The following is a 12,189-nucleotide window of genomic DNA, read 5'->3' as shown; positions in this document are numbered from 1 at the left end:
ATCATGACTTTTTTTTCCATTGCTGGCAATGGGGTGGGTGCAGTTTCGCCATGACGCATCCGACCCGCGGGCTGGCAGTTTGACACCCCTGCCTTATGTGAAGACTCAATTCTCTGGAAAAGGCTCTAATGGTAGGAAAGGTGGAAGGAAAGAGAAGAGGATGACTAGCAGCTAGGTGGATGGATTCAGTTATAGTGACAATGAGACCATCATCAGGAGACTTAAAAGAATGAGTTAGGGATATATCATCATGAAGAAAATCTATGTGGTTGCTAGGAGTTGAAAAGTGACTTGAGAGCATGTAATCATTCATGGATTGTGGGATAGCAATTTGTGAATGTGGATGGTTTTATTTTTTTAAATATGCTAAATCAATTTCAGAACTTACAGGTCAATTTCTACATGTTTCCTGCCTCCAGCTAAAAGAAAAGCACACTACCAGTTATTGTGCTTATGGGTGAAATGGGCTCTAAGGGACCCAAAAAGAGGACTGTGTGCCTTGGGGAATCAGAGTATCCACCCCTGTCCAAAATGAAATGGCACAATTAACAACAATTAACTTCCCACTTTGTTCATTTTTTTTCTCTTTGTTTCTTTTAAAAATAGATGGCAGCTGGGGGCAGGCTAGACTTGAGTAACAGAAAAATGGATAGGCAGAATTTAAAAACACTGACCACTATTTGTGCGCAAGCACAAAAGAATGCTCTGGAGTACATCAGGGTGTAATTTCTGTCTGCAAATCTTTAAAGGAGCCATGCTTTTTCTCAAGTTCATGCAGACCTAGGGAAAGTCACAGCTTCTTTGAAGAATGAGCCCTCCTCTTCATTTTAAAATGCGCCTTTTCTCCCAAAACCCAAATGTTTCATCCTTTATCCTGCAGTTATGTCCCAGATTAAAGTAACTACCCCAGTATGAGGACTCTTTTATATAACATAAATGCTTCCAGTGTTGGAGCATTTACTGCTTCTGGAGGCAAGCTGTTCCACTGAAAACAATTAATCAGTGGAACAGCCTGCCTCCAGAAGCAGTAAATGCTCCAACACTGGAAGTTTTTAAGAAGAGACTGGACAGCCATTTGTTCAAAATGGTGTAGGGTTTCCTGCCTGAGCAGGGGGTTGGACTAGATGACCTCCAAGGTCCCTTCCAACTTTACTACTATTATTATTATTATAACATATATTTTGTTTTTCTTAAGAGTTTGCCCCAGAGGATAGTATACAGTGTCTGCTTGCTTTTGCATGATGTGATAAAGTGTGTTGGGTTTTTTTTATTGTTTTTCAGCTGTTCAAGTATCTGACTGGACTGAATGATTGTCCAAGACCACCCAGCTGACTTCAATGGCTAAGGCAATATTTTGCCCACTGAAGATGAAAAATTTGCAGGATGAGAAAGGCACTGCCTGTTCTTAAAAATAAGAAAGAGAGAAAGTAGTAGGCATCTTCCCATTGCTCCTTCCTTTATTCAAATTTATAATCTGCTCCTGGTGCTTTACATCAAAATAACTCTACAGCTTTCCACTGATTTTAACTAGAGCTGAGCACGAAAGCTTGTGCTCATTGTGCATAAAATCTTTTTTTCCAAAGAATGCATCAGAAATAGTACTATAGAGAAACATATGAGAAAAGAGGGGGAGGAGATCTAAAATTTTCATACTCTTACCTGACTCTAGAGCTAGATAATTTACATGATTTATAAAGAATAAACAGTAGAATTTCCCAAGATGAAATTCATCCATAGAATTTTCCAGCACCTTAAAGATTTAGTTTATGACATATGAGAGTGGATTCATTCTGGAATAACACAAAAGTACTGAAAACAGACTCTCCTTGCCAAATATAGCATTTGTTTTGTTTAAAGTAATTAACAGTTGGGCTGTTTTAATCCTTATGGTCAAAATTCATGTGAACAATACCAAGTAAAACCTCAGGCGTTAAACCAGCAAGCTGGACTTTCCAAATAGATTCTCAAGTTTTTTCTCTTTTCAATCTATCTTCATTCTCCCAATTCCCAACCTCCCTGCCTTTTCTTGACAGCTTCTTAGTTGTCAGTGGAAAGTTAATTAACAACAGGATGGAAAACAAACATGCATTTCCCCCATGAGGTAAAGAATTATAATTATCAATATTGCACAAACATAGAGATCCAACAGAATTTCTGCTTCCTGAGATTCTCAGTTCTTAACAAGAAAATAAAAAGAGAATGTATTATTATTTAAAAGTTCTACAACTACAAAGCAGATTAACAATCTGCCCAAATTGGCAAGCAATACAGTACAAACTAAAAATCAAGTATGAAAAACCAAAGACCCTACAGCAAAACTAACAACCAGAACTTCTCTCATCAAAACTTTTCAGTTTTGACTCCAAGCAGAAAGCCAAATGGCAAACCGTGGGAAGCGAGGCTTCATGATACACAGATGGACATTTAGTATTTGATGTCAGGTTGCCGATTACCTCAAAAGTGAGTGTAATTCTCTATACCACATGTGCCTTTTGTCTGCCTAAAACCAGTGCTTTTTTTGTAAAAAAAAAAAAAAAAAAGAAAAAGGTGCCGGAACTCACACCTGTCATACAACCTGCCTTGCCTACCCTACAAGGTTCCATCCAAAAAAGGTGCCGAACTCCGTTCTGGGCGTTCTATGAGAAAAAAAGCCCTGCCTAAAACCATGATCGATGATGATGGATATCCATAGTCTGTGTTGTGAGATTAAAGAGATGTGTTGGAGAGACATGGACAAGAGAAAGACATGGACAAAGTCAACCACAGTTTCTACTGGGAAACTGAGTATCCTAGATCAAGGTAATTCCAAAACCACTATGAAATTCCTGGAAGCTTGGCATTGAAACAGATCAGCCATCAACATAGAAATAAAGCACATTTACACACTATTCAAAAGAGACAATAAAAAAGCTAACCAAAAAAAAAAAAACCAAAAAAGCAGTACACATCCTTTCCAGCAGCCAATAGTCAGATAAACAAGGATTAACCCAGACTAACAATCAAGCAGAAAACAACACCCTAATTCAGGAATAACCAACAGAAAAAAACCCACACTTCTACCAATACCTTCAGGACAAGCTACTTTATAAACAGGGAAAAAACTTCACACTTGCTAACATGATGTTACCTACTTTGATAATGAAACATCTGCAAGCAAATAACCAAATTCAGAGCAGCAGGGGCTCCAAAGGGGAAAATGAGTAATACTGTATGTTTCTGAGAAAGAGAAAGGGGAGAATGTAATAGATCTCTATGAAGAGGATCTGTGCTGCAGCTGCCAAAAAAGCCAACAGTGCTGGGCTGCATTAACAGAGGGATAGAATCAAGATCACGTGAAGTATTAATATCGCTTTACAATGCCTTGGTAAGGCCACACTTGGAATACTGCATCCATTTTTGGTCACCACGATGTAAAAAGATGTTGAGACTCTAGAAAGAATACAGAGAAGAGCGACAAAGATGATTAGGGGACTGAAGGCTAAAGCATATAAGGAACGGCTGCTGGAATTGAGTATGCCTATGGACGGGTGACATGATAGCAGTGTTCCAATATCTTAGGGGCTGCCACAAAGAAGAGGGAATCAAGCTATTCTCCAAAGCATTTGAAAGCAGGACAAGAAGTGCAACGGATGGAAACTAATCAAGGAGAGAAGCAACCTAGAACTAAGGAGAAATTTCCTGACAGTTAGAACAATTAATCAGTCGAACAACCTGCCTCTGGAAACTGTGAATGCTCCAATACTGGAAGTTTTTAAGAAGAGACTGGACAGCCATTTGTTTGAAATGGTATAGGGTTTCCTGCCTGAACAGGGGGGTGGACTAGATGACCTCCCAGGTACCTTCCAACTTTATTGTTGTTGTTGTTGTTGTTGGCATCCTAAGAGATAATTCTAGTAATTGAGAATACTGATAATCATTAGACTTTATACAATACGCTATTTTATCTCAAGGTCTCTTCTTTTTTGCTCTGCGATTTTTGGCCAATTTTGCCCAGGTCTTGCATTTCCTCTGTTCAGGGCAGGCCCTCCTCAAAATAAAGCAATCCCATACCTATGCAAGAAGCCCGGTCAGGTGCCAGCTGGTATCCTCTGGGACATTCACATCGATAGCTGCCTGGTGTATTGAGGCATAGAGCACCCTGGCCACATCTGCTGAAGCCCTCAGTGCATTCGTTGACATCTGAGAAGGGGCAACAAGATGAATGGGACAAATCAACATCCAGGACTAAAGCAGCAAAGCTTCCATTCATATTTCCAGATGCTACAGCACATTTTATATTATAACCATTGACTCCCTGGCTTCTCATCTATCTCATTCCAGTAAGGACATTCAACCTTGTTTCAACTATAAAAACACAATTGGGGCCAAATGATTCCAGATGTTTGCAAATGGGAAGTCCCAAAGCTTAATCTCCGAATGTGTTGAAAACACCAGTTTATCTTTAACTGATACCAGCAGATGGGTAGAAATGACCTTCCCTTTAGTTTAGCACAGGTTTGAACACAAACAGATTTCTGGTAAGTTTAGCCACTACAAGTATGTTTATCATATATCATAGAATCAAAGAATCATAGGGCTGGAAGAGGCTTTGGAGATCTTCTATTCTAGGGATCTCCAATCCCTCGGCTGTGGCCCCATTTGGAACCAGGCTGTGCAAGCAGCTTGTGCACAGTTCCACTTGTGCAAGCAATGGCACTCAGGTGTGAATCTCCACTTGTGCGAGTGGCGAGTGCACACATCTGTTGCTTGTGCAAATGGAGCTCTGTATGCTCACACACACACACACCTGCCACTCACAAAGAACCATTCCCTCTCTCCCCCCCCCCCTTGGCCATAAAGCCAGAAAGATTGGGGACTGCTATTCTAGTCCAACCCCCTGTTCAAGGCAGGAGTCCTTATATCATCCTGGACAGATGGTTGTCCAATCTTTTCTTGAAAACCTCTAGTGATGGAGCACGCCATTCCTAAGCAAAACACCGTGTGACTGCATCTTGTGATTTTATACTGCCAGTTTCTCCATTGACTCTGCTTGTGAGAAACTAGTTGTGAAGCATACAAACAGCAATCATCTGATTGTGGAATGCTGCAACATAACTTTTGCAAGCATGAGAACCAGATAAAGTTATTTTTTTTCAGTACTGTGGTTCACTTTGAATGATCACCAAATAGGGCAGTCATTAAGTGATGACTACCTGTATTTGGGAAGAGCAGAGGGCTAACATAATAGTAAGCCACTGCTTTGTAGGTCCAAGTTCACACCTTGGTATCTCTAGCAGAGTAAGAAATGGTCCAATCCAAATCCATAGAGATCCACTGGCAATTCATTCAGAAAAAACAATTTGTGCTTCTCACATGTTGTTGAACTACAACCTTCCATAATACTGACATAGATTAATCCATGGTTCCATTTAATAGTTGTGTTCACATAAGATGCTACCCCGGGCTAAAGACAAAACAACTATATGTATGCCATGTACTAAGCTTGATTATTTTTAATGATTTTTCCTAGTATACCGTATTTTCTGAATTTACCAAAAGTGGGCCAATTTAGTAATAAAGCTAAGTATCTTCTACAAACAGAGTTACTACAGGTAGCTTCTGCTGTTCCCCAAGGCAAATCTGTAAACTCGCAGCAGACTCCAAGACAAAATGTCAGAGCTTTGAGACAAGACAAGAAATAAAAAATTTGTCCTACTCACCTACGCATTCTTTGCCATCTCCCCAGTACCCAGCAGTGCACTCACAGAGGTAATCCAGACCAAGCCCTGGCTGGCATCGTGCCATTGTGTCACAAATGTGGGTGCCATCATAGCATGGGTTCACTGCAGTTGGCCTAGAATTGTCTAAAACAGCAAGAAAATCTGTGAGAAGAGATCTTTTGTATCTATATCTTACCCTTCCTCTAAAGAACCTAATTCAGATAGCCTCTGTTGAGTTCTCACAACTTCTTTGTGCAAAAAAGAGAGGAGAAAAGATATTTCTCTTTGAAGACCAAGGAGGCTATTTTAAAACTGTTTCCATGAGTGCAACGTCCTCTATCTATGAACCCATCATACCTTCTGCACCCAAATGAAAGAGCAATCATTCTGATCATTATCAAGAGCACATCCCAATCTAGGTGTGTCACAACTACTTTTCCCAGAATTTTAGACATCATGGGAGTGTTTTCCCCAACCTGAAGAAAATAATGTTGTAGAAGCCTGTCCTAACTGATGTTTCTAGCAATGGATCTGAGTAGAGCAATCATTTGCCCAGTTGGATGTCTGAATGAACAGTGCCTGGCTGCAAAGAAGCAAATATTGATTCCTCCATAAAAAAACAAAACTCAAAATGACAAAAAACATGCCAGAAACTTAGCATGTTAAAGGGAAGCTCTCCAGTGATAGCTTCTAATTATCTTTGTGCAGGATGTGTTGTCTGTTACAGTTTGGCTGTGGTTCTGGTTAGTTTGGGTACCCATATATCCAATACAGTTTATTTCCTCAGTGAAATTGGCCAGAATGTTAGACAGAAATAGAGAAACTGGGGCATGTTTCACTGCCTCTCATTTTTTGAGATAGAGCCTTATTAAATCCCTGAAGGCAGGAGTCATTGATGTTTGGAACATATTAACTGTGACAGGTGATTGGGAGCTCAATTTTCTCAGGGCCGAAAGGTCTGTTATGTCAATAATAGTTATTTAGCTGTATAGCCATGAAAGAAAAGCATCTGTGAATATAAAAACATATTTTAAAAAGTACTTTTAAAAAGGATAAGAGGGATCTCCCTGTCATACTAACAGAGGACAACTGATTATGATGACTTCATCCTGACATGCACAATTCTTATCTAGATGGAATGGAATGGAACGGAACGGAACAGAACAGAATACTTTATTTGGCCAAGTGTGATTAAACACACAAGGAATTTGTCTCTAGTGAATAAGCTGGAGTGCCTAGCAAACATCTGCCAGGTTTGAGATGGAAAACCTGACATTTAGATTGTCTTCCTCAAGCTGATGCCCCTTAAGAAGTTGCACTACATTTCCCATCATCTTTAGACAGCCAGGCCTACAACTGTAAATAATGAAACCCTTTTATTGGTATCATTACTATGATTATTATTATTACTTTGTTGCTTTGCATGTACACTGAGAGCTTTTGCACCACAGACAAATTATTTCTGACTAATCTCACTTGGCCAAATAAACTATTCTATTCTATTCTGTTCTGTTCTGTTCTGTTCTGTTCTGTTCCGTTCCGTTCCATTCCATTCCCTTCCATTCAGTGTTGACTTCAAATACATCTGGAGGGGGTATAAATGTAATGACAGCAACCAATAATTATTCCACTCTTTTTCATAGATTTGGGGAATTTGCTCATAGTTTCCTATAGCTTTCAAGCGAACTAAGTTTTCTTTATATACTGTCTCCAGGAATTACAGCTGGATAAACACTCATTCTTCAACTATGGCTGTTTTCCTTTTTTTAACCTTAAATTTGGATTCTTAATCCTGAAATCTGGAACTCATTTACATACTTAAGAGTGGGAGCGGAAGACAACAAACTGTGCTTCTTGTTGTTAGGGAAGCCATAGACCGACACCCCCCCACCCCGTCTTGGAGAGAGGCACTCTAAACTTTCAGCCCACATGCTCTGAAATCTCTTTATTATTATTATCAGGCAGGAAGTCTGGCTAATCCTCACAGATTGCTTCAGGAAGACTAGTTTCAGGGAAGGGTAAAGGGGTGAAAAAGACAGCAGGCATCTCAGTTTCTATTCCCCCCCCCCAAAAAAATTATCCCCTCCAAAATGGTATTTCGAGAGTGATACCAATAGAAACAACTTGCATGCCTATACAGATAGTCCTCTTATGATCGCAACTGAGTCCAAAATTTCTGTTGCTAAGTGAGAGATGTGTTAAGTGAGTTTTGCCCCATTTTATGACCTTTCTTGCCAACGTTGATAAGTGAATCACTGCAGTTGTTAAGTTAGTAACATGGTTAAGTGAATCTGGCTTCTCCATTGACTTTGCTTGTCAGAAGGTGGCAACAGGTGATCACATGACCCTGGGACATTGCAACCGTCATAAATATAAGCCAACTGCCAAGCATCCAAATTTTGACCATGAGGGTCCTGCAATGGTTCTAAGTGTGAAAAATGGCCTTAAGTCGCTTTTTTCAGTGTTGTTGAAACTCTGAACGATCACTAAATGAACTGTTATAAGTCGAGGACTACCTGCACACTGAAGAAGCTTATATTTTTCAAAAAAAAAAAAAACCTCTAGTCCACAACACTTTGACTGACAGTCCCATTTACAAATCTGTTTCTGAGAATAGGTGAATATTTCCTTCCATGTTGGCTGTTCCTTGGAGCTCAGTATTCAGGAGAATCTGCCTGGGGCGACCATTATACCTTTGAAAGCAGATAGGGCTCTGCAGAAATAAATGCTCCTTACATCTCAAAGCAAATGGTTACTTCGTCATGGAAAACATTCAATGCAGATTCACAGATTCTGTCTAGCCATTTATTGTATGCATTAGTATAGAGGTATGGCTTTTGTTTTCAATATTATTATCTTAGAGATTGGCAGCCAACACTTCCAAGGAATTAAAATTAGTAGAGACCTATAGAGAATGAAGCTGGGATGCAAAAGTGCCCCAAATCTTTCTCTCATCCCAATCCAAGCTCACCTCCTAAGGGTCCAATTTGGTTGGTAATGGCATACCGAAGTACCCTTTCCTCCTCGTTGTACAAAGCAAAGATCCGGTCCACTGTCAACTGCTGGGTAGTTCGAAGTAACCTGAGATGGTGTGCATGTGGACATGCTTGGTAGGTGATATTCTGGTGTAGCTGGTAGGAGAAGCTTTGGTTGACGTTTCCAGAAATTAGGGAATATTCTCGATAAGAAGTGGATGTCACAACTATGAAAGATTTTTTAAAAAACAAAAATTGTCAGACTCAGTTAGAACAAAGGTTCTCAGACTTTCTTGGTTCACAGAGCTGTGAGGGTTATGAAGGCATGATACTGCAAATAGACACCGCAAAACCCAACTTGGCAAATGGATATCACAAAAATTTAAAATATCCCATGGTGCCTCTGTTTGTTGCATTGCCCTGAGGTGCCACAGTATACAGTCCAACAACTGCAATGTTAGAAGATCAAGCTAGTCTTTAAAAATGTGCATTAACTGATGTAATTACCGTATATTTTGGCGTATAAGACTTTTGAGAGCGTCGAAATAGCCTCCGAACTCGGGGGTCATCTTATACGCCGGAAATAAGGTAGTTTCTGGCATATAAGATGACTTTCTAGGCATGCAACTCGGCGTCCATCATCTTATACGCCAGAAATAAGGTAGTTTCCAGCGTATAAGATGACTTTCTAGGCATGCGACTCGACGTCGATTGTCTTATACGCTGGAAATACCGGTAGTTTCCGGTGTATAAGACAACGTTCTAGGCATGCGACTCGGCATCGATGGTCTTGCAACTCAGCATTGATCGTCTTGCGACCCAGCGTCAAACTAGGGGGTCATCTTATAAGCCGGGTCGCCCTATACGTCGGAATATACGGTACACAGTGATGTATTTGTCAGCATGAAAAAATGGGGACACTTAAAACTGAACTTATAGAACTAATGCCAATTCCTCTCCTTTTTTAAAAAAAAGCAATAATTCATGCTGTTTATGTATATAAATGCCTGATGGATGATAGAATTTTCATCATTTCAAATGTCCAGTTTAGAAAAGGGAAACTTTATTTATATCCTGCCTTTATTATTTTTATAAATAATTCAAGGCAGTGTGCAGCAGCAACCAAAAAAGCTAACAAAATCTTGGGTTGTATAAACAGAGGCATAGAATCAAGATCACGAGAAGTAGTATTACCGCTTTAAAAACCCCTAATACGACCACATCTAGAATACTGCAGCCAATTTTGGTCACCATATCACAAAAAAGATGTTGAGAGTTTCGAAGAAGAGCAACTAAGATGATCAGGGGCCTGGAGACTAAAACATACGAAGAACGGCTATGGGATTTGGGTCTGGCTAGTCTAAGGAAAAGAAGAAACGGGGGAGACATGATACCAGTGTTCCAGTATCTGAGGGGCTACCACAAGGCAGAGGGGGCCAGGTTGTTCACCAAAGCACCAGATGGAAGGACAAGAAACAACGGTTGGAAACTGACCAAAGAGAGAACCAACCTGGAACTAGGGAGAAATTTTCTGACAGTGAGGACAATCAACCAGTGGAACAGCTTACCTCCAGAAATTGTGGGCGCTCCATCACTGGAGATTTTAAGAAGAGACTGGACATCCACCTGTCTAAGACGAAATAGGTTCTCCTGCTCGAGCAGGGGGCTGGACTAGAAGACCTCCTAGGTCCTTTCCAGTTCTATTCTATTCTATATCTAGTACTCCTCCCTTCTCCTATTTTAACTTTTCTGTATTAACTAGAGCTTTGAATATATCGACCAACTTGCATGTCATGGGATTCTTGTCTTTTAAAAAAATCTTAATTGCAAGATTGTGAAGAGAGGTGGACTTGGACAGCATGGCTTGCCTCCAAAAAGACAGATGATTATTTATACAGCAATCAATCGTACCTGAATCCAAGTAATGGTATATCTCCTTATAAGGTGCTATGTGGACTGTAAAATTCTCAGGAATATAAGGCACTCGCCCTTGAATTTCAGTCCTAACACTGAGGTAATTTTCTTCATCCAGACCATCAGCTGTTTGCTGGATGAAAACTCTTTCTTCTCCTGGATAGAATGTAGCTTCCAGATTATGAGTGAATTTAGCACCTGGGGAAGAGCGTTAGGAGAGAAAAACAATACAAACAATAAGCCCAGGGTGAACCCACAATTTTAAGGCCCTGAAATGCAGCATCAATTAAAATACAGGGCCAGACCCAGAGAAATGTGCTTCTAGTCTTGATGATTGTGACTGGAAGAAATACATGAGTATACTTCAAAGTTCATTACATCTTCCTATAATGAGCTGGCATGAATAAGGAAAACAAACTAGGCAAATGTGTATAACATAGATCAGTGTTTCTCAACCTTGGCAACTTTACGATGTGTGGACTTCAACTCCCAGAATTCTCCAGCTAGTATTGCTAGCTGGAGAATTTTGGGAGTTGAAGTCCACACATCCTAAAGTTGCCAAGGTTGAGAAACACTGACATAGATACAGGTAGTCCTCAATTTATGACCACAACTGAGCCCAAAATTCTGTTGCTAAGCAAGACAGTTGTTGCTAAGTGAGTTGTGCCTTATTTTACCTTTCTTGCCACAGTTGTTAAGTGAATCACTGTAGCTAAGTTAGTAACACTGTTGTTGAGTGAATCTGGCTTCACTTGTCATTGCAAAAGGTGATCACGTGACCCCAGGACATTGCAACAGTCATAAACCTGAGCTGGTTGACAAGTGTCCAAATTTAATAACGTGACCATGGGGATGCTGCAATGGTGGTAAGTGTGAACAACGGTCATAAGTCACTTTTTTCAGTACCACTGTAACTTTGAACTTTTTTCACTGCCACTGTAACTTTGAACTCAGGGGTAGGCAACCTTGCTTCTTTTATGACTCTTTTATGGCTGGCTCAAGAATTCTGGTAGTTGAAGTCCACGAATGATAAAAGAGCCAAGGTTGCCTACCCCTGCACTAAATAAATGGTTGTTAAGTTGAGGACTACCTGTACATTTATGGCTTTGATGTTTCTTGGGCACAGATTTGTTTGCATCGAAACCACATTCACACAGATGGAATTAGCCAGCCCCACTCGTGTCAGCAGAAGGGGCATGCAGTGGACCCTGTCAGCCAAGGAATTTCAACTGACGAAGTCTAGAAAAAGAGTCTTTTCTGCCATGGCTCCCACCCTTCCTCTCTCACCCTTTTGGCTTTCCGAAAGGCCTAGAAGACATGACTATGCCAAATTAGCCCAGGAACCTAATGTGAGTGTGGCATGTTGGAGGTATCTAATGGAGTAGAGAACATTCCTCTCTGTGCACACTTTGCATCCTCCCTTTCCATCCTGCTTAGTTTTATTTTAATTGAATTTTTAAATTTAAGATCTTTACTTATTTATTTTCATGTTTATTCTGCATTTTATCCAATGTCTGTAAACCACCCTGGCAAGATGGATAGCCTATAAGTTTGATAAATAAATAGCCTCATCAGTTTGTATGAGGGCCATGTTCTACTCA

The 12,189-nt window shown here is 40.2% G+C and overlaps 1 protein-coding gene across 2 annotated transcripts in view; it reads right to left on the bottom strand.

The window, feature by feature from the left end:
* Nucleotides 1–12,189, bottom strand: part of NID2 (nidogen 2) — a 58,865-nt gene that overhangs the window by 19,468 nt on the left and 27,208 nt on the right. For both annotated transcript variants that reach the window (XM_039320901.1, XM_039320892.1), the window contains exons 7-10: nt 10,586–10,786; nt 8,671–8,901; nt 5,700–5,843; nt 4,051–4,179 (exon numbers count right to left, since the gene is read on the bottom strand). In XM_039320901.1, coding sequence (XP_039176835.1) covers nt 4,051–4,179; nt 5,700–5,843; nt 8,671–8,901; nt 10,586–10,786 — 705 coding nt within the window. The remainder of the gene's footprint in view (nt 1–4,050; nt 4,180–5,699; nt 5,844–8,670; nt 8,902–10,585; nt 10,787–12,189) is intronic.

Source organism: Crotalus tigris, unplaced genomic scaffold, assembly GCF_016545835.1.
Source record: "Crotalus tigris isolate CLP2741 ecotype Arizona unplaced genomic scaffold, ASM1654583v1 scf7180000017605.3043972, whole genome shotgun sequence".
Lineage (NCBI taxonomy): Eukaryota > Metazoa > Chordata > Lepidosauria > Squamata > Viperidae > Crotalus > Crotalus tigris.
Note: the sequence above shows the minus strand (reverse complement) of the source record. Positions and strands in the feature narration are given on the sequence as shown.